The sequence below is a fragment of the Aythya fuligula genome, chromosome 10 (genome assembly GCF_009819795.1).
Source record: "Aythya fuligula isolate bAytFul2 chromosome 10, bAytFul2.pri, whole genome shotgun sequence".
In the NCBI taxonomy this organism is placed as follows: domain Eukaryota; kingdom Metazoa; phylum Chordata; class Aves; order Anseriformes; family Anatidae; genus Aythya; species Aythya fuligula.
In genome coordinates, this window is record NC_045568.1 from 14,883,754 (window position 1) to 14,910,250 (window position 26,497).

Genomic DNA, 26,497 nt, shown 5'->3' on the forward strand with positions numbered 1-26,497 from the left:
ATAACTTGTAAATGGTAAAAGAAAGCTTAATTTTACAAAGGCAGCAGCTTCTTTCATAAGCTACATTTTCTTCCTGCTGCTTCTAGACAAGAGAACGTAAGACATCTAAGTTATTTATTTTTATAATTACAGGGAGGAACTAGAAACTTGTTCAGAACAAGAAAGGAAGCAAACTGAAGAAACTCAGTTATTTTACTGATACCTTCCTTGGCAGAAATACTTAGATCCCTGGCAGATCTTGTGCCTCCCCTCCCAGATCCCTCCTGGGGATCCTGGGAGGCCACACGTGTGCCAAAATCCTGTGCCCCCAGTGTGTCCCTTAACCTTGGGGAGCCTGCAGCAATGCCAGGGCACATTGCCTACTCAAGGGAGCACCATGAATTCCTCCATGCACCTTGCGGAGAGCCGTGGCACTGGGATGCACAGGGGTTAATTAACCCTTGCCTCCCCTTCTTCCCTTGACAGATTCTGGTGAGACTGAACTTCAGGTGCTAAAAATTCAGTGCGACTCTCCTCCCACCCATCCCATGAAGTAGTGACTGAATCATAGTTCTCCTGAAGGCAGAAGCTATGTTTTTTCTGACTGGCTTTTCCTGTGCATGCAACTGCACCAACTCGCTCCTTTATATGCTCGGCTCCTCCGCCCCCTCATTGAACACTCACACACTTGTTGCTCCGAGAAGTAACGATTGCAGGAGCCAGGAAGTGTCTGTACCCATCAGAGACAACAAAAACCACTGCTACAAATGCAAAGAATTGGGATTTTGGCTCTGAGCTCGTTCCAGGGAAACGTCCCCATTTGCCCTGGGATGAGCGTGGGATGCTGCAGCAGCATCCTGTGCACTGAGCTCCCAGCTGTGGTGCTGGCATCACCTCACAGCAGCCCACGGGCGATAAGAAGGCACGGGAAAGGAGCCTGGCCTCATACATGGGTTGCTTTCCTCTGCTGCTGTGCTGTTTCTTCTGCTCGGGAAGAATGGAAACGCAGCGCGGGTTAGCAACGCACCAAGCCCCGCACGTTTGTGCGAGGGGCCTGCAATTTTCGCATTTAACACTCCGTTAGAGCTAATGGAAAGCTGATATTTTTCTGTAGGTGTGAAATTAACCTTTCAATAAAACTAAGAGCTATCTCAAGCATTTTTTTCTGAGCTGAAGTTTAAAATAGAGCAATTATGAAACTTGCTGAAAGACTGCCAAGTTTTCTTGTTGAAAACTGCTGCAAATGAATTATGTTTCCCTTGTGATTCACAGCATAGTGTGAGGCAACTTTAGTTTGTATTTAAATCCGCTTCCGCTGAAGACTATTTACAGCTTAAAGAAATCTAATTTTTTGGACAAAGTTGTCAGACTCCATCAAATAAAATGGGCTGCAATGTCTGATACTAAATTGATTTTAAAAAGACATTAAAAATGACATTGTTTTTATGAATGCCACATGTAGTAACTCTATGTCTGTACAACAGAAGATTGTCTTTGAGCAAGAATGGCTGATGCTGAGCAGAGCGGCTCCTGTCCTTGTGGAGCCTGTTGCAAGCAACATGGAGAAGAGTGGAGGCTTTCTTTTCCTTAAATCCTAGCAAAGGGCAGTTACTGGGCCAGCCCCTTACCCTCGTAGCCTCTGTGTAGAGGCCAAAGTATGCCAATGGGATTGCCATGGGACACTGGGAAACTAATAGAGCTCACATCCTTTCTGGAAATTCAGAGGGCTTTGCATCCTGCTCCTAAAAACAAAGGGTTAAACATTACAGCTCGCTGCTCTTTTACCCAGTGCCATTCGCTCTGGGCTGCAAGGAAGAAATTCCTGGGAAAATGGAAAATGTCAGCTCTGGTCTGTGGCAGTGCCACAGCTGTGGTGTCTCGAGTGAGCTGAGAGCTGCTTTGCTGGCCAGTTTGCTGGGAAAGGGATTGAACTTTGTGAAATTTGGCTCACAGGATGTGAAAATGAAATGGGTCTGCAGAATGGATTTTAAATAAGGAATTAACATTTGAAATGTTTCTGTGTGGAAAGGCCTTGTGTCACCATATACAAATATCTTCCTTTCATGTGTACTGACACCTGCACCTTGAGTTGGAGTCCCATAAACAAACTCCTTGTGACCCTGAGAGCCTGACAAAGTGATTCTTACTGGTGCTTGGGGGTTATGGAAAATCCACATACCTAGAATCATAAATTCCATGTAATGGCAAGGTAATTCTTTGAGGTATTCATATCTGAGGTTAAAAGAGCACTTACCGATTTATTTTCTAATTGCTTTCCAAAAATAATCCAGAGGAGGAAACAATCTCCTGCCTAAAGCAGCCCCAGCACTCGGAGGTGGCAGCAGCAGGTCTGAGGGCAGGTGACAAGGCAGTGCCTGGAGGCTCTGCTGCAACTTTTTGCTGGGTTCTGGCACGGGAACTGGGCAGGCTACCTCCTGAGAGTGGAGATGAAGCTTACAAGCCAGAGCTAAGAGCCTTGCTGCTCTTGGGACCCTGGCTGCTGCCCATTGTGCTTTCCCCACTGCCCAGGGACCCTGTCCCTGCAGAGGCAAGGCAGGGTCTGCTGTGACCCCGTTCACAAAATCAAGGTATTTTGCCACTCACTATAGCTTAAATAATGACAGGTGTGACTGCTGCAGCTCACACACCGCACATGACTCTACTTTTATGGGAACACCGTGGTTTATCAGCAAATCGTGACCCAAACCCCATCCGCCTCACCTCCGGTTTGGGCCAGGCTGGGGCACCACTGTGAGCAGGGCAGGTTGGGATGAACAAGGCATGTAGGGCTGGGTTTTGGCTCCCAAATGGTGCTCCCAGCCTTGGTCTTGCTGAAGGACTTTCCCGTGCTCCATGGGCTGCTCTTTGGTGCAGAGCGAGGTGCGTCTGGGGACCTGTCCCGGCAGAGAAATGTCAGCTCAGCAACAACTGAATTATTTGCAATCACCTCTGTGCCTGTGTATCTAATTAAAAAGAAACCATTAACATGTCAAAGTAACTGATATTCTAGCAATCTCCATAATTATCCTCTGGAAATGTCTGTCAGCTGTACCGGGTTCATATATTGCCATCCACCCTAATGGGAGGTGTGCTTGTGTAATGGGCTTGGTGCTAGCAGCTTGAGCAAGGTGAGGATGATTTACTTCGCTGGAGACCTATTTTGATAAATGTAATAGCTAGTAGATAATTGATTTCTTGGTAAAATTCAGCTGAGTGTGTCATGATTCTTGAAAAATACAGCCAAGTGGCTTCTAAAAGTGATGAATAATGTTTCTGATCTCGTTTATGTCAGCCTTGCATCAGTGTAGCTGCAAGATCTAGAGGGCGAAGGCTCAGCACCAAAGTCAGCATTGATTTAAAGGATGCTGAAAGTAGGTCTGTTGTCCCACAGCCATTTGCACAGCCCCATGATGGGAACAGGCTCCCGAAAAAGCAGAGGACCTGGTGCACAGCTGATGGTGTTTGGAGACACTCTGGAGTGAACCAACCACCCAGCACTGCTTCTGAGCATGAGAAGCAAGTCCTTACAAGAGCAGAAAAAAAGGACTTCTGTTGTTGTGGACGGTGTGTGTCAAGTCAGAGTAAATCACAGTGCAGAATTAACAGCCACAGAGCAATGCTCACCCTGGGGGCTCCAGTGCAGAGTAGTGGGCATGCAGGGAAGTCCAGGTTTCACAGCCAGAATATTGTTCTACAGGAGCCAAACCTCATAGTTGAGATTTTCTATGTACTTTTACCACAAAGAAATTCACTAGAGGTTTTAAAGGATAGAAGTATGGAAGTTCCTTTATATCATAAAGGAAAAAAAATGTGTGTTTTCCCCTCACGCTCATGTTCTGCTAGAGCTGGAACAGCAGGAGCTCTCTTCTCCATAGGTGTTCACATGGGAGGGTCCTGACCCAATGGATAATTCTGGGAAATTACCTTGTCTCCTGTCTGAAATCACTTAACTGCAATAATAGTAAGTTGTCAAAAAGCTGTAACATGTGGATTTTTTTATTTTTTTGCCAAAGGTATTCTTGTAGAATGAGCTATGCCTGGACTTGTGCTATAAACAGCAGCAAGAGCTCATCAGAAAATCCCCATTATAATATTGAAAGTGTGACCATACCGATGATAGCAGAAGCCATGAGTTTGAGCCCATCCTGGCTTATGGAGTGTTGTCAGTGCCAGGGGTAGTTTTGGGCTGTCATTTATTAAGGGGGAACTCTCAGCTGTCTTGTCTACGATTCTTTTCTTGCAGCTTGATCATAATCACCAAATTAGCTCAAATTAGTTGCTAATTTTTTATGTAGCCACTTTGTCTGAACAGTTTTCTATTGTAAGATGCAAGAGGGAAATATTTGTGCTGGGTTTCTGAAAGGATTAGGTTCTTGTACAGCTATTAATCTTGGAAGCTGATCAAAAGAAAATTGCATTTCTTATTTCAGTGTATAACACTGTTCCTTATGTAGTTAATAGCACAAGGGGCCTCGTGTTCATGGAAACCTCCAAACTTTTTAGCTGTCAGGTGCCAAGCAAGTAAGATGTTCTCCAGTACACCACCTCTCCCCAAGGTCCTTCAAAATTTCTGTTTAAATAAGAAAATTAATTTTACTCAATAATGCACAGTTGAGGGATTTCAACCAGCTCTCATTTTAGTCAAATAAATTAGCAGAACTCTCTCCACCTTGGATAAAAGAGATTTCTCTGGTAGTGAGTTACCTGCTGGTGCCAAATCGTTCTCATTTTGAGTTACTTGAGTGTCATCGGCGGGGCCTGGTGGGGTTGTGCTGTCTGGGGGGATGCTGAGCTGCAGAGAGGGCGAGTGGCTGCTGCAAGGTGCTTCAGACCTGTCACGTGCATTATTTGTCATCATTATTTCCTGTTCTCACCACCAGACCCTGATTATGACCTCATGTGAAAGAGAGAGAAAAATTCTGACCGATTAAATTAAGTCTCCACGAAGTGGAGTAGAGGGTGTGCGGTGTGGGAGTTCCTAAATCTGCCACCAGAACAGGGGCAAAAGCACAATATCCATAGAGCTCCCCAGGAGGCTGCTTGGGGAATTTCACAGAGCTTCCGGAGGCAGGATAACTCATTAGGAAAAAAAATGCTTGTTAAAAACAGATCAAAAAAAAAGAATAGATTTCTCTACTTAACAAGGCCAGGCAATATTAATATGCAAGTGCAGGGAAATGGCTAATGAATAGGATTCATCCTTACGAAGGCAATCTATAACCTCTCTGAGTGCTACAAGTGGTGGGGAAGTCACTGCTGAAGTGACTGGAATTAATGAGCCGTCACAGGAATTTTATCAAGTTTTATAGAAAAGTCTTTCACTTGCTCCCGAGGAGATGGATATATTCAGCGAGAGGCGGAGAAAAAATTCCTTTGTATCTGCTTAAAGGTTGAGTGATCATGAAGGCTATAAAACCCATGAGCTTAGGAAGCTCTTGATGCTGAATTTTTATGGGAGCTTTGAACGGCATCAGTCCCATTAGTAAAGAAATACATTTAACCTCTTCAATCTGCTGGTTTACCTCCTACGGCTCCGATCCGTCAGGATTCTTCAGAGCATGAGCGCGTTCAGAATGCGAGCGGTGGCATGAATAGGCTGGACGGGGCGTGGGCTTTGATGGAGGTTTTTAATAAAGACGCTCGTCTGCAGCTTGCACAAAACTGTTATTACTTAACGTTTTCCCAGGGCCAGGCAGATTGAAGCAGCCTGCTTTATGCTGATTAGCAATCGTAATAGTGTTAGAGGAAAACAAAAGCTTGAAGGTCTAACGTGCTGTGTCGGTGACTAGGTGGCAGATCAGGCTGCCTCAGTTCTCTGCCAGGTATATTAGGGTGGAGAAGAAGTGAAACCCCACTCTTTCTGTAGCTATAAGGTGAAGCTCACAGTTGCCGTGCCAGGTAGTTACCATCCATGTGTGTTACCTTACATGAACTGGAGGGTAAACATTTATACCAGAGTGGCTGTGCTATCAAGGACAACTTATTTGCATGCCTCTTTCATAAAAATACATGTCCTCTTGGATCAGAGCTCACGAGAAGTGCTCGAGTGTACATTCATCCCCTTCTTTGTTGCTGAGCTCTTGGTTTGAGCTTCACCCTTCTCTAGAAGTATTTCCTTTGAGAAATTGAAAGGCTTCAAAGGATCAGGATGTGTTTGTGTATGCATACAACTACTCGTAATTTCCTGTAGCAAATATCATCCTCTTTTTATTAAAAATCTCTCACTCATATCTACAGTTATATACATATATAAATTGCATATAGGAGTTGCTCTCAAGTATCCTAAGAAGAGTGCAGAATAAATAAGAGAGGACACCAGACAGAAATGTGCTTCCTTGACATTAACATTGTGCCTGTGTGTAAGAACACTACAGATAATCAGACGGTGCAGGCAAACAGCAGCAGTCTTTCCCCTGCTTTTGCTCAGGGTCAGTCCTCAGTGGCACAAGGAGCCAGCCCAGGATCTGCCCCAAGCTGGGATAGATCCAGACTGAGCTCTGCTCCAGCACTGTGCTGGATGCAGCAGGGAGCACTGCCAGGGGAAGGTGCTGCTGGCCAGGCAGCTGCATGTAACAGCAGAGACACGGGCAGAGGGGAAAATAAATCCTTTCACGGGGTCTTGATGAGGAAACTAAGCTGCTGCTTTTATTTCTGATATGAGACAGGGCACTTGAACAAAGAGCTGGGAGTATGTAGATAAGAACTGCATGATACCTGGAGAGCTGGATGTGCAGAACAAGTGAATGAACTCAGGGTTTGCCCCGTCAGCCTTCTAGAGATGCAACTTCAAGGTTTTGGGAGGGTTTTTTCTAATTAGGGAAGGGGAAAAAAAAAAGAGGCAGAAGCTGTTTTCATTGGCTGTTTATGGTTTTAGAGGGGAAATGCAAGCTGTTCAGGGAGGATTCTCTGAGGAGTGATAACCACTTTGTTGAAGCTAGTTGTAAAAAGAGAGCTAGCCGAAACACTTTTAGCTAGGGATAAAATAAATAGCTTCCAGACTGAAAGAGGATGCTGTACAAATGGTTCCAGTGTCATCAGCAGCAGATGCTTTGTTCCTGGATAAAAGCTCTAGGCAGTCCCGTCACATACACGGAAAGGAAAGATGCCACAAATCCCATAGATGTAACCTCAACGTTTCTTAGTGAAGTTTCTTAGTTTCTCAGTTTCTTCTCTTACAGAGAAGAAACTGAGGCCAAGCACAGGTAAGAGTAATAACATGCCACCATTTACCGTTTGGAGAGAGCCTTCTCTACTAGCATTGAAGATCTCTGCAGCAGAACTTGAAGCAAGGGCTGCACTGGAAAACTTCATTGTAAGGTTTTAATAACATGGAAACTAAATCCCGTGTCAAACGCTGGGGCTGCCTGGTGTTCTGAGATGTCTTTATGCAAAATCTGCTGCCAGTTCAAATTAACATCTCGCATAAGCAGCCCTGGCATGAGAAGTGAAGAACAAGCTGTGGTTTCTGTCCTTGCTCGTGCCCTGCCCTGAGGCTCATCCTCCCGCCCTCAGCCCAGCACCTCAAAAACTCCCATTCAGCTTATGGAAAAGGCACTGGGCTGTGGTTTGTGGGGTTTCAATAGGGGCACCATCCCCAGGCAAGGAGCAGGGACATTTCTGGGCCGCTACCATTGCATTGCTCTGTCCTGTTGAACCCCTCGTTGCCCAGCCTGACCTTGCTGGCAGTGCCTGGTGTGCTCGGGGACAGCTCTGCATGGTCTCATGGGCCCACCTGGGCAAGCACCTGGTGCCACGTGGTGCTGGGGGGAGCTGTCACCCACCCAGCAGGCTTCGTGTCTCTCTTCCCGTGTCAGCAGTGCCAGGGAACACCGGCTCTGGGTAACAGACACAGCACACCTCATTCAGCAGGGTTTTTACCCAGGTGTTGCCTCTGCTGAGCTCTGTGGAAACCCTTGTGCCAGGCCTGAAGGACACGAATCTGCTCTCAGAAACCTGTGCCAGCGTGGGTGGTGTTCCAGGCAGTGGATGTCTGTGCAAAGATGAGCATCTCCATGTGCCCCGAGGCAGGGGGAAAGGGAAAGCCCGACCCTGGCCCCCCTTAGAAGCTGGTGCTGCGAAGGCAGGGAGGTGAGGGGGGCTGTGTCCACCTGGGGCTGGGCCCAGGACCAGTATGCAGAATCCCAGGCTTCAAGGACATCTTTTTTATCTTTTTTTTTTTTTTCACCTGGACTTGGCTTGCAGCAGCTTGACCTAGTGGCATCACTTACCCAGTGGTATTTCCCTGTCAGTCCTACACAGTGCAGTGGGGCGGGCAAGTTTTCTGCAGAAAACTCCCCAAATAGGTGCTGCCCCTGTGTTCTGGGGTGGCTCAAGGTGCAGGAGCCAAGCTTTGCCTGGTTTTTAATAGTCTGGATATTGCAAACTGGTGAGTTCTCAGCTGCCTCTTTGTGCTTAATGAAGTTTTATTTAAAACATATTCTTAAATTTTAGATAAGGATAAATAAATGTCTGGTGGTGCTTAGGGCACCTTCTAGATAGAGTTCAGCAGCACTGAGCAATAACTGGCCCAGTGCTCTGAAGGCACAGTGTCACAGGCTTCAGTCTAATAGGAGGCCCTGGAGGAAACCTAATGAGACACTTGGTGGCTTTGGGATGTCCCCACCCTGTGCCGGGATGTAGGAGTAATGGAAAGTTAAAGGAAAGCCACTATTCATTAACATAAGGACCTTGCTGAAATTTCCCCAATGCTTTTAGTAAGCAAGAAACACATCTTAATTAGCAAGAAGTCAGAAAACTCCCTAAAACTTTAATCGCTGCTCTATAACTCTGGAACTGACAGTCTCATTTTTACCATTCCTGCTGTACAGCTGAATTGTCAGCTGCTGAAGATATTAGTTTATAATTATAACGCTGGCAGTTCCTTAATTATAGGCACTGCCACAACATCATTCATCACTGTAACTGTTTACCTTTCTGATGGGGAACATGACTAATTATTTCTCTTTGGGATCTTCAAATACAATATTGTTGGGCAGCGTACTGTCACCGTGCCATCTCCCTGCCAGTCTCCCCGTTGGGCTGGTGCCATGCATGGTGTGAGCACTCAGCAGGGGACTGCAGGCAAAGCTGCTTCCAGAGGGAAAAGTGCAAGGGGAAGGTTTTCATCCACCCAGGGTGGTGCCAGTGTAACACCTGACGTGGTAAATCCCAGGGCTGTTCTCTGCCCCCATGCTGTAGGAGGGCAGGGAGGTTGTGATGCTGTCCAGGAGCTCATTTCCTGCGTTATACAAAGTCCTACCTTGTCATCTCCCCTTTCACTGCAAAAAATAAGAAAGCTGCTCATACCATTGCTTTTTCTTTTTCTTTTTTTTTTTTTTTTTAATTTTTATTTTTAACCTGTCCAGTGCTTTGGCTCAATGAACAGTTGCAGAACTGCATACTAACATCAGTGGCTGGATCCTGGCTGTGGCAAGCACAGCTGGTGCTGGGGAGGGAGGTCACATCCAGGTGATGCTCTCAGCTCTGCAGCAGCCTTACCATTACCTGAAGGCTAGGACGAGGCACAGAGCAGGTTGGTTGGTGTGCAGGGCAGGAGGGATGTACATACCAGATACTTTGGGTGCACACCAGGAGCTGCTCTGTTCTGTGGTCCTGGAAACAAAGACCTCAATCCATCTTTCGGGCTCAAACACACCAACCAAGGAGATTTACAGCATTACAGTGAACACACACAGCCTGCTCCTGGTGCACTCGCAGGGAATTGTTATTGAAATTAATGAGCAGAAGGAGGGCTGGGGGCTGGAGCCGGCCCATCGCTCACTGCCCCGCTGCAGCTGACATGGGTAATCAGGGGCACAGCCACCGGCAGGTAGCAATTTGAAGATAACACAACCGGGAATCTTTCTTGTCTCATTTGCACTGATGTATCCATGTAATCAGTTAATTTTGGTCTGTTACTATTATTTCTTGGTGAAATTGCTACTCTCTGCTCCCCATACCCAGTCTCTTCCCCCACTGCTCCCCGAGAGATGAGTAATTGCGCAGCAAACAAGCAGAGGAAGTTTGACAATGGGTAATAACAGGACAATGCAAAATAGCAAGGTAGCCTAACTTTCCAATGCTTCCTCAAGTGTCACGACAAATAATAACAAGTATTTACTCCTCCACTGGGGCTCTGTTTCTGTATCTCTGGCAGAGGCATGAAAGCGCAGAAGCAGGGGGGCTGCAGGGTGGTGGTGCCAGAGGGCTGGCTCAGTCGAGAAGCTGCAATAATGTGTGTGAAGCTTTGAGATGTGGGTGGGGAAAAAAGGAGCCACTGAGATGTGTGATTCCCTCCGTTTGAGTTTCCAGAGGTGCTTTTGTACAGTGTGCCTGAGCATCTGCAGGTTATGCAGTTGGAGGGATGTGTGTGCACATGCACCTGTGCCTACAGATGCACATACAGAGGCTAAAGGTCTAGTCCTGGAGAATGAGAACAAGGCAGGGACAAGCAGCTCACAGTTAATATTCTTGGCTTTTTCTTGCTGCTGCCTTTTTTTTTTTTTCTTTTTTTTCCCTTGTTCTTCTCCTTTCAGCTCTTCCAAGAAAATAAGCCCACTGGCTCGCCTCTCTTACTTTGTCACTCCCTGCAGGCAAAGCAGCACTGGAGTGCTACAGCCTGTCTTTGAGCACTCTGCTCTGAGGATCTGTTAGGTTTTAACTGTCTCTCCCTATGGAGCAGTGTCCCACAGCTCCTTTTTGCACTCAGCCAGGCTTGGTTTGCAGCTCGCTGCACATAGGTTATAAGGTTTTTAAAGTTGTCTGCTTGCTGCTTGCATTAGCAGGAGAAAGTAAATATTCCCACTGCTCTTTAGCAATTCTCATCCTCAGGCACTGTTAATGGCATAAACCATCAATCAGCTGGCAGCAGGCTACAGGGGGAATTGGCACACTTGAAAACACCATGACATTGGATTAAAAAGCATCCACGGGCTAAGCAAAGCCCTTGCCCATGGGAAGAGGGAGCAGGCAGCTCCATGCCAGCAGCATCCCTGCAATCCCTCGCTGCAGCACCAGGGCTGGCCTCGTGCAGCTCAGCCTGCTGCCCATCCTGCGGTCTGAGCTGTGCAGAACAGTTGTGCTGCCAAAATGGCCTTTTTCCTTCCCTTGGGACCTTGCCCTCAAGCCATGCTATGATCTACGGTGTTTTCATTCTTTCTCACTTGGTTTTCTTCTTCTGCTGAGTGGTTTTGCAACCTCCTTGCATGGTTTTCAGCACCCAGAACACGGGATTAGTGTTGTTTCTTTCTTAAGATTTGTTCCTAAGGAGAAGTGCTTGTTGGGTGCTAACTACAGCTGTTAATGTCTAGCAGATCAGCATCATATGACAAGCCTGAAATATATGTGAACTGCTTGGTTTCATTACATATTACATTATTTGGTGTAGGAAGGCATAGGCATGTCAGGGTTAACTCATGTATTTGTAGATTTGGGGTTTCAGCTTAGTCCTGCAAAGCTTTAGGGAATGTCTCTGCATCTTGGCACTGAGAGAGAGTGCACTGGAACACAAATCCCCTTTCAACATCTATTTAAGTTTGGTAAATATGCTGGTTATTTACTGTGTTGGAGCAAGGAGATTACTGGGGGGGTGTTCTCTTGTGCCTTGGGATCCTTTGTCATTGTTTGGTGTACTTAGTCAAGCAGCTGGCAGGCTTGATGAGTTAGACAGCAAGGAGGAGAAAGGCAGAGAACTTGAGCACAATGTAAATACAAATATAATCATATAATCTACCCATTCAAAGAGGGATTTGCTGTCTCTTACAGAATCCTCCTGAATGGGTATTACGGAAAAGCCAAACCCCAAACACACCCCGAAACACCACTCTATTCCCCCAGCTCCTCCGCACTGTGCAGACGCCCAAGCAGGTGTCCTGGAGAGCCCAGCTCCCTGTGCCCCCTTGCCATCACCCCCTGCCCTGCATGCACATCTTTTGGCTAATATGCTCTCTGTTCACCCAGGGGCCAGCTGAAGCTGCCTCTGTGTCAGACCTGCCCGTTGCTGCTCAGCAACTTGGGTGACTGCAGATGCTGGCCTAAGGTATGGAAGATGCATGTATCCAGCAGTTCGGGGGTGGTTATAAGCAAAGGGGCCCACAGATGTTGCTGAAGCCGTCTCAGTGAATTTTACAGGGCCTAGAAAGGTTTGTCCTGGGGCTTTTTTTTCTCTCCATCAATGTGCTGGGAAGGAAGAACCTGCTTTTATGTATGATAAAATGAGTGAAAATGTGCCCCTGACAGGATGAGTCCCAAAACACAGAAGTTACTTCATTCTTCCAGTGAATCATGCTGTTGTCACATACGGGCAAATACTTCTAGGTACTGGGGACAATAATGACACACATGGCAGGAGTGGTAGCCCTGATACTCCCCAGCCTCCATCTCTATCAGTCACAATAGCAGAGCAAAGCAGAATTGATTCAAAGGCTTTTTGCAAGTTCATGCAGAATTAAGTCAAAGGTACCAATGCTAATGGGGACTTCTAACAAAGATATCGAGACACATCGGAATATATATATATATAGGCTTCTTATCCAATAAATTTAAATGCCCCCTACTCTGAATTTCCACCAAGTTGTGGAAATTTCCTGACTGTTACTGGGAGAAGCTGCTCTGGGCAGTGTTTGTTTCCATGTGTTGTGTCTAAACTCGTCCCTTGTGCTTGATAAGCAGAGGCTTTTGTTTCCAGCTTTAGAGCTTCGTGGTGTTGGGAGTTTTGTCAGCAACAACACAATGCTTTAGGGAAAATGTTTAATTTGGAACGGGAGCTAATGTATGTGGAATTTGGTGCAGCAAGTTCAGTGTGAAGATAGATTTCACAGAGGCTTGCATGAGGAGATTTAAGTGAAATGATACTTCATCTGAGGCAGTGGAAAGGTGGCTGCAGACAACTTGCCCTGCCATCTCATAAATTATATGTTGGGTTTTGTTCCAAAAGGGCTACTAATGGGGCCTATTTGTAACATGAAGTACACTCTGTTACTTCCAGCATGTACTTATGATGAAACTGTGTTTTGTTGAGAAGAGCACGATCCTTTTCTCCTCAGAGAAAAAAGCATCATTTTAAAATCTCTCGGTGGTGACTTTTTCATTACAAGGCAAATTGGCAAAAGCATAAAAAAGGTCGTTTAGTTGGTTTTGTTTTGTTTTTCTTTAATGTGAGAACAATTTTAAAAGCTTATGTCTCTGCTGTTGCCTATTTTAGGAGTTCTCACACAGTATAACACTTTCAGCAACTTTTGCCAGGTTTCTCATCGTGATGCTGCAAATTCTGAGCATCCCAGTAACAAATGATCCCCAAATGGCTCTTGCCTTGGCCTCGGGCTGCCAGGGCTGAGTGTGCTCAAGGCAGGAAAGCCTCGCACACCAACACGTCTGTGGGACCGGGCTTGGCCCCGCTGCCATGCTCTGCTCTTCTTCCCCTAATGTGGGAGAGACAGCTGGAGGATTTGCTCTCTGCTCTTTAACTTCAGTGGGAAAATGAACTATTGGTTACAGTCTGCTTATGTTGTGTCCAAGGGTGTTACAAACAGCAGTGGTTTTAGCATGGCACTGTGGTGGTTTTACTGTGCTAGGCAGCTGAACACAACAACCGCTCTCTCACTCCCCCTCCTCTTTCACGGGGAATAATTGCAATCCCTTTTCACACCTTCACAGCGTTTTATATATTTGAGTGTTTTAGGAGAGGTTTTAGGGTATTTTAGTAGAGACTTTGAGAAAACTAGGGTCGTTTATGTGAGACACTGCAAACCAACAACGCTGGGTAAGCAGAGGAAACCCAGCGTGGTTTTTTTACAACTGCAGGCAGTGGTGTGGGACCGATGGCACACTGCAGGCTACAGGCAGCACCGGAGCTCAGCTAGGACTCGCCAGGTTGTGGAGCAATGCCGATAAAACCACTTGTTCGGCCTGTTCCCAACGAGAGGCTGGGAGCACAGCAGCGTGTCTGTGGGGAGCCCAGAGCCGTTCACCACTCGGGCAAGGCTGGCGTCTGCTGCCCCCTGCCGCTGCCGAGGGGCCGTGCCGGAGCCCCCCCAAACCCCAGGGTCCCCCGAAGACCCTGGGGACCCCCGAGCAGCCTCCCGGCCGGGCTCAGGGCCTCCTCCTGCCTCCTGTCCTCCTTCTGCGGTTTGGGCCTGCCCAAAGAGGGCCGCGTCTCCGCATGGAGACCAGGGGAAGGTGTGCCAGATAACAGGCTGGCTTGCGGGGGCCCAGTGGTTGGTTTTGTGCTGTTTGGGTGGAAACCGAGCACTCCCTAAGTCATCCTTCCTCTCTGGTACTTCAGTAAACGCTCGCCTGCATGGCGATGAATCATTTCAGGTGCGAATCTCAGGCCCGGCCATGAGCACAGGGCCCAGCCCCAGCTTGCCTGGCTCCCAGCAGCTGTGAGACTTTTTTTTGTGTGGCTCCCTGTGAAAGCTACTTGAAACACAAACTTAAATTAATTTCAGAATCCTTCATTATGTGTTCCTCGGTTAATACTGGCTCCTGCCATGCAGGCGGCAACACCAGCAGTGCTGCCTTGCGTGAGGACGGAGCCCCAGCTCCCGTGAAACAAGCGCTCCCTCGTTTCATCCTGCACAGGGGTATGAGGCCACTCATCCTCTTCAGGGTGCTGCTAACCTGGACAAAGACCACAGCACACTGTGGTCCTTACTTCAGGGTTACTCCTGAATGAGTGGAGAATCTCTTCTTTAACTTGGGGCTAGGCTGCTGAGCCCCCTCGGTGGGTAGGTGCTGGCCCCGGTGCCCCAAAACACACCCCAAAATTCAGCAATGGGGGGCTGGCAGCAGGCAGCTGAAGGATGCTATGTCAGGGCAAACAGCAGAGTGTTTGCAGGTGAGCCACTGTGTGTGCTCTGCTCAGGGCACTGCTCCAAAATGGTTTTAACTGTGCTGTCCGGTGCCTTTGGGGCAGGAGTGGCTGCTTTGTTCTGCCTTTGCACAGCGCCTGGCAACATGTGGGCCTGGGCTGCGGGTGGCACTTCTAGGGACATCTAGACATGAATAATAAAGTTTATCTAACAGACCTGGGAAATGAAGGTTGAGGTAACCCAAGAACATGTCTGGCAATTGGGATGAAGCATGAGAGATACAGAACTTCCCTACTTCTGACTTGTTTTCTCTGGTGTCTGTTGTATATATGTTTTCAGTGGCTCATATACTAGTACAGGATTTCCCTGATGCACATATTCTGTAAAATAAAAAGCACTCAGGTTCCCAGAGCAAAGCTAATACAACTTGTACTTCTTTTGCTTTTCCTTTCCCACAAAAATCTTCTGAGACTTGAAATAAAGGAGTGGTGGAAAGGATGGTACAAGCCAGTTGTGACAGCTAGAAAGCTTGCATGACAAATATCTAATATAATTAATTTCTATCATAAAATTTTGGGCTGTAGTTTTGCAATTTTCTTTACTGTCAGCAGCTGTCTTCAAATTACCATGGTTTCAGAGGGATCCCATCACTTTGCAGTGTGTCACTGTGACCTTCTTTCTCTCCCTTCTTGCTAAATCTTTGTCTAAAATTCTGCTCAAGTTACCAATTCTGTCCAGCGTTCCCCTCTCCCTCTACCTCTCTTTTGTTTGGAGAGGACAGAAAAACAGCATAGAAAATGTCAGCTTGTCACTTCAGCATCTCTTTCTGCCTGTATTTTTGCATCTGTATGGCAATGAAATTAAGATACAGCATTTAGATATCTTTCAGCTCAGATAGGGATGAGGCAGATCATAAAAACAGGAAAGATTTCTTATTTAAATGGCTTGGCTATTGAGACCTGGAGTTTATAAGTGTACAGATCTTTATATGTGTACATCGAGAGTCAATGAAGGTAAGAAACATCATAGCAGGGCAGCTTTCCAGGCAGGGATGAAACAATGACAATCATCTGTGCCTTGGAAATATGACAAATTAAAATTCATCAGAAGAATAAAGAGGGAGGCAGTTATGTATTTTCAACTTATGCAGAGCAGATAAGAACCTGGAACTTGTGCTTTAATAATGGAGTGGTTTAAACACTGCCTGGCATTAGAGCCTCATTTGTTTTTGTTTCTCTTTGGGTACAAATCCAGTGCTCAAAAAGTTAGAGGTATGAATACTGAAAAAAAAAAAAAAAAAAGAGCGAAGATTGTGGATGTCCCTCTGAGGCTGCATTTGCAATGAATTGATGTCATACTTTTTGTGGTTACTCTCCAAGGCAGTATGGTGACACCAACCTCTTGCTGCCACACTGCTCTAGGGCGAGTTGATTTTCTAGGGCAGTAATTTTTTTCGAGATTGCATCACTGTAATCCAAACTAGAATGTATTCCTTCCTTTGCCATACATTTGTATTGCTTCTCTTGAGTACAAGTTTCAATTCTGTGTATGTATTACTAGGTGGGCAGACTGACACGCTGGCATGTTTCTGGTCAGGTTCAGTGCAAGATCCTGAGATTAATGAGATCAGTCCAAGTTCCTGGAGAAGATACTTGAATGGTCCAAATGATTTCCAAAGAACAGTGTAAAATAATGAATAGGAAAACATGATTATTTTTTTCATGCTGCTGCTGTTACGGAAACCAGTTTTAGTTGTTAAACGTCACCCACTCCTGTGGCTAACAGAAGGCCTTTCAACAACAAAAAATTTAATACACTTTAAAAGTGTCTTCAGACTTTGTCATTTATGATCCTCATAATTCATGAAGGTGACTCCTCCCTGATTTAGCAATAATTTAGTATTGCTGCTTTACAAAATATTTTGCTGTTCACTGTTGTTAGGAGTGGAGGAAAAAAACACAGAACAGTAAATACTTTGACAGTGTATTTTTCATATGAAATCCTTTTTGTTTGCTTACTACCACCCCCGCCCCAGTCTGCAAAACCTTAAGAGCACAAGAAGCAGTGCATGTCTACACAGGCTCTATCGTATCAGCAAACCTGAGCTTCCCCTGTGTTCTGAGTTGACCAGCTGTGAAGTGGAGGACTTTTGACAGCTTCTAAGTCCAGGGCTGCACCATGCTACTGAAGTTGTACGACTTCTCGTTCAGCTGGCTTGCCTTTAGCAAACTTGGAATGCAAGCAAAACAAGCTCAGATATGTCTGTGCAGCCCAACGCACGCAGATCCACTGCCACTGAGAGTGGGAATTACATGGCATTTAGACTACAGAAGTCCAATGCTCAAGCCCCAGAAATCCCTCTCACCTGCCACCCAGTTTGAGGAGTCTCCATTCTGCGTAATGTTGTTTTACTTTAACCACATACACTTACATCACAGTCTGAGCAAGATCCAAAATGTGTTCCTTTACCCAAGCCACGGAAGGGTTGATTTAACAGGTGGTTTTAGAACACAGCTAACAGGTACTGACATGACCTGCTACTGCCCCTTGTTCCTTGCCCCGTCTTACAAAATCTTATAAAGCATGCTCAATTCTCTTCTCCTGTTGGGATGGTAGAAACCTGTATTTCGTACCTCCCAGCAACCTGCTCAGCTGCAAGCTACAGGACAGTCCAGGTGGATACATTCCACCTATTAATAACAAAAGTATCTGATATTCTTTAACATTACAATTGCAGCTCTACAGCTTACTTTTGTCATCATGAGGAAGGAAGGGTTCCACTGTCAGCGTCTACTGTTCCTGTTTCAGGAACTATGATGCATTTCATAATATGTTTAAACAGAAAATCCAGAAGCAGATAACAAGTGTTATCAGGATTAGACTCCTGGTTCTACAAGAACAAAGCACTTACACAGCACTTTTAAATGTATCAGTTTCAAATGTGACTTTTGACACGGTTGCACAGATTGCTGCAGTTCTTTGCATCGGCTTAAAAAACAGTACAGTACGATTTTTGCTGTCTTGCACCCTTTGACAAATACTCACTCATATAAAACAAATAGTCTCTACAGAATTAGATTAGCAAATGCTAGTCTAGTCACACACAAATTCTAAAATGGCAACTCCTTCGAAAAACTAAGACCTTGGTTCTGTTTTAGATCCCATCTGGACTATGGTATGGAAACTGGGACTTGTGCAAATGTGCACTGACACCAGAGCAATATCAAATAACAAAGAGAGCCCTTGCTATTAGACTCATGGCCTACTAAATAATAGAAGAGTGTTTGTAAACACCTTTTATTGACACTGTTTTGCAAACACCTTAGTTCACAAATACTGTACAGAAGATTCACCCTTTGACAAGAAATGTGTTTTGGTTTACAAAGTTTGTGGACTAACACAAAGTGTCTGCCTGTACAGACCTGGAACTGTTTTTACCTGAAGCATAAGCAAAACATTTTTGTATAAAAATTCAGAGGAGCAATAGAAAAAGTTTTTAGCTCCTGCTCTTTCACTACTGGCTTGAACACAAAGTGAAGATATTTGGACATTCTTCAGTGGTTTTCACAACGTATCTACTGTTTGGTCTCTGTTTCCATCTGGGTTTCTTGAGATTCTTCAGCTTCTGAAAGTTTTTCATCATCTAAAATAATATATTATCGTTAGTCAAATATGCTTAAATTATATTTATGGACTATATTGGGAAAAAAAAAATCCTCCTGAAGTTTAAGGCTGATATATGCTACAGCTATTACAGGAAAAATTGATTAAATTCTATAGGATCAATTAAAGCAAATAGTGCCAGACTGCTTCAAATTACATGCCTCATCTTTGTTTATTGATGGTTTATTTATTTCATATAAAGTTGTGCCTTCCACTAAGCTGTTATTTCTTTAACAAAATTCTGGACACTGAACGGTAAACCATACATCCATATGAAAATGTATTTTAGAGACTAATATTTAAGCAAGTGTTAGTAACGCTTTAATAACAGTAACCTTCTGCAAAAGTGCACCTAGGATTAACTGTTCATTCTGCTTAAGAAGATCTAAAGGGCCTTAGAGAATGGAAGTCTGCTCTTATAGCCACCTATGTATGTTAATCAGGTCACATTCCACAGACTATACCAACTATTGTGTCTTTAAAAGGCATGGCAAATATCCAGCAAATAATATTTAAAATGATATTGCCTATATTAGAGCATGAGCTGTAAACATCAATTTAAAAATATTCTTTGTACGATAAAAGATTAATGACTGCATTCCTGAATTTAGCTCATGTTTGACAGTTTTAGTTTCCGCTCTATTACTGGATTCCTGCCTGAGTAGGTAAGTCATTTGGCTTTTCTATATTCCAATTTATTTTTAGTAATACCTCCAATGATACCATGAGGACAGTGACATGTTCACTATTACTGAAACCTGAATTATACAAGAAAGTTTGGAAACTATGCACAAGATTATTTTTTTTTGTAAAACAAACAAACAAAAAAATCACACTTGAAATAGCTATTCTCAATCTCCACATTTTAAAGTTGAAAGAAGTCTGTTGCCTACAGCCTAAGGCTAGTCAGGAGATGACATAGTGGCTAGCTCATAGAATTAAAAAAAAAAAAAAAAAGTCTGAACTGACTCAGACTGGAAATAGATGTTGCCGATGCAAGAGGTCACCATCTTCAATTGCACTTAGCCAGTCCACTGCTAGAAGCTGTCATTACTTGTGATCTGCTGACACCCAACCCCTACGTATATCACTTAAGGACACCACTTACTTTCCAATGTTTGCTGAAGCTCATGGATAGTGCTCAGGAGAACATGAAACTGCTTTCTTCTCAGCTCCAACTGGAATGATAAAGTATATATTTAGAAATCTGAGAGCACATACAACCAACCAACTCATAGCAGACTATCAATTATTTATGTTCCTATTAAATAATTATATAACAATCTCTATGAAAAACCTACCTTATCTTCAACGTTTTCCTTAATGTGAGAAAGATGTTGAAGTTCTTTCCCCAAAGCTTCTAGCTGCCTGAAAAGAAATTGTCACAGTATTTTTAAAGTTCTGTGAATGTCTTGAAAAATACATTTGAACTAAGTAGAGGAAAAAGAACCATTAAATAAATAGCATAGGTAATAGCAATGCAAAGGTAAACAAAGTATAGTAAATTAAATGACATACAAGCAAGGCTACTTCACTTAAGTGGTTAAACTATAATGTTATAAACTTATAATTTCATTACTTTTATAGAAAACAGGGCTACCAAGCTGGAATACAACCGCACACCGGGCATTCTGCCTGTATACATATTATTTCTTGACCATAAAATAAAATTTAAAGAAGCGGGTTACACTAAACACCTGTGGTATTTTCCCAGGCCTTGCTAGTTCACAGTTTCTCTATGTTGACAGGAGTAGATTAATAAAAAACATAGCATCAGTGTGGAGAACATAACTGATAAACTGATAGAGCCAACAAACACACACAACACCTGCCAGACTTGACTCAAACACATAGCCAAGTACCTTATCTCTAACAATGGCAGACAGAGCAGTGGATAACATGCAAAATTCACAGCAGAATATGTAAAATAATCCATATTTTGGATGATACTGCATGATTTAGTTTATGTCACGGCAAACAAAATTTAGTACTTTTATTAGTGTGATCCATATAAACACTTCCTTCTCCAATCCCAGTTTTTATTTTAATGGAAAATTAAGAGATAATGGAATTAAGAGATAAAGGAAGCATGCAACATCTATATTCTTTGTTATTATTCTTATCCTTTTGACATGTAATCTGTCAAGACCTCTTGAGGACCTTTCTGCAAGTATCTGATCGGTTTTGATTCTTATTTGGACCCACTGTGGTCCACCAAAATTCCTTTTTGATAGGGTAAATAACGTACTGTAAGTTGGGTAGCTTTCAAATGAGGATGAAGGATAACTCCTACACTCAAACCTCCAGTTTGGCCCTTCTCGATTTCCTGTAATGTCTACTATAATTTATGCTCCATAAGACGAGAACAATGTTTCTTTACAGGTCAGGTGGATTAAGGCTGACCATCCCTGATTAATTAGCAGGCAGAGACATATAGAGGTCAGCAAGGGAATAAAGGCTTTTTTTCTGGAGCACTGACAGCTATTGCAACCAGTCTGGGTAGGGAATCACAACAGACCTTCCAGTCCTGAGTAACTCATGATGGTTGGGGAAAAGTTCTGGTTTAGTGCTACCTAAGGGTATTGTCTTTTTCTTTTTTTTTCCTTTTTTGTTTTTTTTCCTGAAACTCTGTACTGGTATCTTGAGGGGAATGCTTGAAAGAGGGCTGGATGTCACATTTAAACCTTCCTACAATGGAAACAGGTTAACAGATTATGGACTTATTCAATTATTTCACTAGTATTTGGCTTCTGGTTTCTGAAAGGCTTCTATTTTGCCAAAGGTGGTTGTTTATGCCTTGCTGTCAGCTGTAAGACTGTGAGAAGACATGTAATTTTCCAGCTACATCCAAGCTACACCTGGTGTTTTACTTCTTTTACTTTCAGCTCCAGAAAATCTTTGCCTAATCTTCTCATTTTTATATCTCCTTTTCTAAGACAGTGTCATTTCTCAGTGCTGTAACAGCTCTTCTGATACTGCAGCTAATTACACCGTGGGCACTATGATTTAGTGGTTCAGCTCCTGTCACTTCCTGAATTGGCTACTGTGCATTACTCTTGACTAAGTCAATAACTACTTCTCTTCTTTTGTGCTGCAGGACTGGTTGTTCCAAGAAATAGTCCCTTACAAGCATTAAAAAATTATTTCTCTGAACTTTGTCCTATTGTGTCATATGACCTGCAAAAGCTATAAATGTAACTCTTGCGATAAAGTATGACATTTTTCCTCACAAGACATTTTCTCTAGCGTTTTCAGTGATTGAGTTCAAGACATTGTTAGCAAGGCTTCCTCCACTCTGATTTAAGGGTGGTCTTTCTTGATTAACAGTACTTGATTTTTCTGTACTTCCCTCAAACTGGAGAGAAAGGAAGCCTTGCAATAAAAATACTAGAGGAAAATTTCATCTAGCTTCTTTATCTAGTGTTCACTTGGAGAGGTGAGTTAAAGCTAAAATACCTTTGAAGCAAGTTCCCTTCAAACTTTTTTTTCTATTATGTTCCATTTATAAACTCTGTAAAATGGAGACTCAATCTGTTGTAGTTCAAGTCTGTATCTTTGGCTACAAATACAAAGGACTAAGGACAAAAGGGCATATATTGTAGACACTCTTACAGTACATGAGCATGCTGGTATTTCTAACAATATATACCCTTCTAAAGAGAGGAGAAAATGATGTTTAAGAAAAAGACAAAATGCTAAATTTACTAGCTGTAAGTTACTGTCATTCCTAGCTTTGCTCAAGAAACTCACACCTGGATGTGTTGCACAAAATTAAAACTAGCCCCCAAAAAAATCTAAACAACCTGGAATTCTCTTTTTTTAAAAAAAAACAAAAAAAAAATATATATATATATTGTTTAGTTATTTCCATTCTTAATCAATTGACTTATCTGAAAAAGCTTCACTTGTAATAATTCTTTATTAATGAAGTGTCACTTGATAAATGGCATATGCTGACTAATGAAGTGAGAAGTAGCTCAGCCACATGAGAATGGACTGAAATAATCCAAATTGTGGTAGTAAAATCGAAAGAAAAAAAAAAAAAACATTCAAAAAAGAAGTGTGTGAAATAGTCCCAGAAGTTTATAGCCATAAAAATGTTTATATTAGGGTAATGATATGATCAAAAAGCTTCATTTTGCTATAAAACACCATGAAACGTGAAATAACAATTTTATTGAAAGAAGACATCAGGATAGGCACAAGTTGCATTTAAATGAGAAAGTAATCCAATGCTACATCTTCAATCATGTAAAGAACAAACTCACAGATAGAATGTTTTTGTGGCTTGATAAAGTTCAAAAGATGATCTCCCCATGATTATTCAAAATGACCCAAAAGCACAAGCAGTGATCCAAATCCAACTATGACACAGGTAGTACTGTAAGTTATAATCAGGACACACCGGACAGCAGGTAGGTCTAATCTACGTGCTAGGGCAGGTTATATTGTGGTATATAAGGTAGTGATTTATAACCGGGCATGCAGGAACAACTACTACAAGGAAAACATAGAACAAGCCTAAAAGCTTTCTCCTGCTTTCTCTAATTCTATCTTACTTGCCTGTGTGATATATATTCTGCATAATTACTTGCTGGTGCACTTTAGAGTACTGCCGCGCTATCTCTCTTTCCTGATCAACTTGTCACTGATAAACTGTCGTGCATTTACATCTGAGTTCACTCATTCACCTTAACAATGGAAAAATTTCAAATACAAAATTATTAGCAATGCTTCTGAATCCATACAGATGGAGATTAATTAAAGAAAGCTCATATGGGCACAATTTTAAAATAAAACCTAAGTTTTTCTGGTGTCAAATTATTTAACAGTAAGGAAAGGTCAAACTGAAACCAAGGAAATGTCAAATCTCATGATTTGTAACTTTCTGGGTTATTATACTTTAATGCAGTCTCATACTTACTTCAGTGTTTCATGTCTGTCTGGATGATGCTGTATTACTTTGGCCAGTGCATCATATTCTGAAAGAAATTTAAATGTTATTAGTCTAAGCAATTCTGAAAATACAAATTGAAGAATTAAAACTTTCACACCATAGCATAGTACCAGTTCTTTCTACTTCTTGAAAACGTGTTTTAATATTTTCAAATTTGTACGTAATATGCTATACACCTAAAAAAGTATTTGTGCAAATATACATATTAATATGTATGTAATTTGTCATATATATTATATACGTATATAATATATAAATGTATATAATTTATGTCGTACCATAACATTTAAAAGTAGATGATCACATCAAAAGCTGTTTTAAATAAACTTCAGATATGATTGTAAGCTATTATTTACTCACTCAAACTTACCCAGTACTAGAACTTTGCAAAAGATGAGGCCAGAAAACATGACCTTTAAATAACTGCATTGTTGCACACTTGGTCTTTGTGTATGATTCAAAAATACTGCTTTTAGATACCATATTTTATATATATATTAAAAAAAAATTGTGTTGATAAGATACTACACAAACATTTAAGTTTTTTAGAGAAAAATACAAAATACTACAAGAGAAACAACTGAATGTATTTATTCAATATTTTGCATGTTAAGAACAATATTATGGTCATATAGGCAACTAACATAGACGTTTCCTAATGGTAATATTGTACGTATGCTGAACACCTCATTCAGATAGAAACAATTGTGTAGTAGGCTAAGACTGTCTTACAAGGAAATGCTTTAAGTTTCAACTGAAATTACCAGCATATACTTTTAAGAGCAGGGAACAAATATGCCTCTTGTACCTGGTTAAAAGTTATTTTGTAAGGCTACATATGGAGATGGTGGGTGTGCAACTGGCACAATATTTTCAGTGTTGGATATGTCTTTTTTTTTGTCTTGCTGTTAATAATATGCTTTAGGTCTTATGTCACCTGAATTGCCATTGGATGCTTTTGTTTTTGTTTTTTCTTTGGCCTGGAAACAACTCCCTGAACTGCTCTTTAGGTTTTCCTGATGTTGTATGTCACTGAGATCTACTGGCTCATCCTGCAAACTTATACTAGGAGGTATGAAACGCACCAGGCTACATATAGTATTGACAATGCTAGTATTTTCCCCTGCATTTTCAAAAATTTATAATCTATTTTCTGGTACAATGTATGAAACCACACAGTGTAAATGTAGATGTTGCTTCTTACCCTGGCGATTTTTTCGAATTCTTTTTGCTTGCAGGATTTGTTTCTTGCATTCAGAAATCTTCTCGTGTGCTGCAGCTATACTATTTTCTTTAACAAAACGATGTACAGAGTTAGACTGAAGTCAAACAACACATGTCAACAAGCCATTCTACTAAACTATAAAAATATAAATAGCTGTTTTTGATATGGTGGCCTGCTAGTTCCTTAAGCTTCAAACCTACATACTCTTCAGTAGATTTAAAAAGCTTTTATTTATATGTATTGTACATGTGGATGAGAGGCTTACAAGGTAATCATGGGTGCTATTTAAAAAGAAATAAATTACTCATCATATGTATATATTATGTTCACCAGAACTGGCTCTAGTTTCTTCATGAAAGAGAAATAGTCAACAACAACAACAAAAATAAACAAATAGTATTTTCTCATCTTTACCTATATCCTTATAGATTTTTTCATAATTTTCCATTTCTCTCAGGTTCATATCATATACCAGAAGAGTTTTTCCCATTGAAAATTCACACTGCGATAAAGTACTCAGCATCCGTTGGTACTGACTGTAACTGAAAGCAGACAAAATATTCATTCCTAAGCAGCATGAAAATACCTGTCTATATAACAAGAAAACAAAGCCTCAGGTAACGTAAGAAACAGTTAAACAGTAATTACTAAACAAATAAAATATTTCAAGGATTCAATGTATAATTTTTGGAAGTGCAGTCAGAAACACTGTATCAAGTAATTCTATCATGATGTTCTATAAGGTTCAAAGTTGGTATTAAAGCACTGCACAGGCTGATCCAGGCATTGTACGCTCTGTGACCACCAAGATTAACATTTAAATACTCCAGTGCTTCACTGTACCTGCTATCCTTACCTGGTGTCCTCCTGGAATTTACATCTGTTCTTAAAACAGCCCCCACAGCAGAACACTCTATTATTTCCCCCACTGCTTTGGTCTGATTTTTAAAAAATAAAGACCAGCAGAAGCAGACACAGGAACAGCACTGCCCTTACCTAGGGGAACAACTGCACAACCACCACCTAAACTATTCAAGTCAAGATCCTGCTATAATATCGTGACTGATGGATCGTGAAGCAACAAGGCAATCTTGAGGACATTCAGAGCATTGTTAGATTTCATGAAGGGGGTTGTGGAGTAATTTTTGAACCATCTCCAGTCCGCATCTCCTACGCTAACACCGCGTCTTTGTCCTGGAAACACCACAGAGCCAAAGCAGAGCAGCAGATGCGTGCATTTTAACACAGCAGATTTGCTTTTTCAAAGCAGATCAAGCCCCATTTCCCACAGAAACGCAGACTAAATAGTCCAAAACAACAACAACAACAAAAAAAGACAACAAATACCCTTCCTCCTGAGATCCGGAATTGCACCACTTAATGAAACTCTTCACCAACAAATTGATCCGCCTGTCGTCACCCGCCCCGTCGCCATCGATTAGAAGCCGTTTGCGGATAACTTCATCTGAGGGAAAGAAAAAATAAAAAGAAAAATAAAAACGTTTTTTTCTTTTTTTAGTGCCTGTCCCGGGCCGGGTTACCCCGGGAGGACCCGCGGAGGAGAAGCAGCGGGAGGGGAGGCCGCGGACAGAGGAGGGCGGCCGGGAGGGGGGCGGGGGGGAGAGGTTGGTGAAAGGGTCTGGGGGGTTTGTGGGGTCGGATAGGGCTGGAAGGGGGCACGATGAAGGGAAAAGGGCAGGAGGGAGGGCTCACCGTCGGTCACGGCCCCCATGGCGGCGAGCGAAGGAGGCGGCGGGGCGGCGGCAGGGAGTGAGGTCAGCTCCCACAATGCAGCCGGCGGGAGCGGCCGCCATGGAGGGGGAGGCGGCGGCGGCGGCCGGGGCCTGAGCGGCGGCGGCGGTG

At 42.9% G+C, this 26,497-nt stretch overlaps 1 protein-coding gene across 1 annotated transcript; it reads right to left on the reverse strand.

Annotated features, from left to right (window-relative positions):
* Positions 1-18,236: 18,236 nt before the first annotated feature.
* On the reverse strand, positions 18,237-26,418 carry THOC7 (THO complex 7). Its single transcript, XM_032193925.1, has 8 exons — positions 26,348-26,418; positions 25,982-26,099; positions 25,049-25,176; positions 24,614-24,700; positions 23,377-23,434; positions 19,754-19,820; positions 19,561-19,630; positions 18,237-18,432 (listed from the first exon to the last, which is right to left on the reverse strand). The coding sequence occupies exons 1-8, from the start codon at positions 26,364-26,366 to the stop codon at positions 18,365-18,367; spliced, it is 615 nt and encodes a 204-aa protein (XP_032049816.1). The 5' UTR covers positions 26,367-26,418; the 3' UTR covers positions 18,237-18,364.
* Positions 26,419-26,497: the final 79 nt, after the last annotated feature.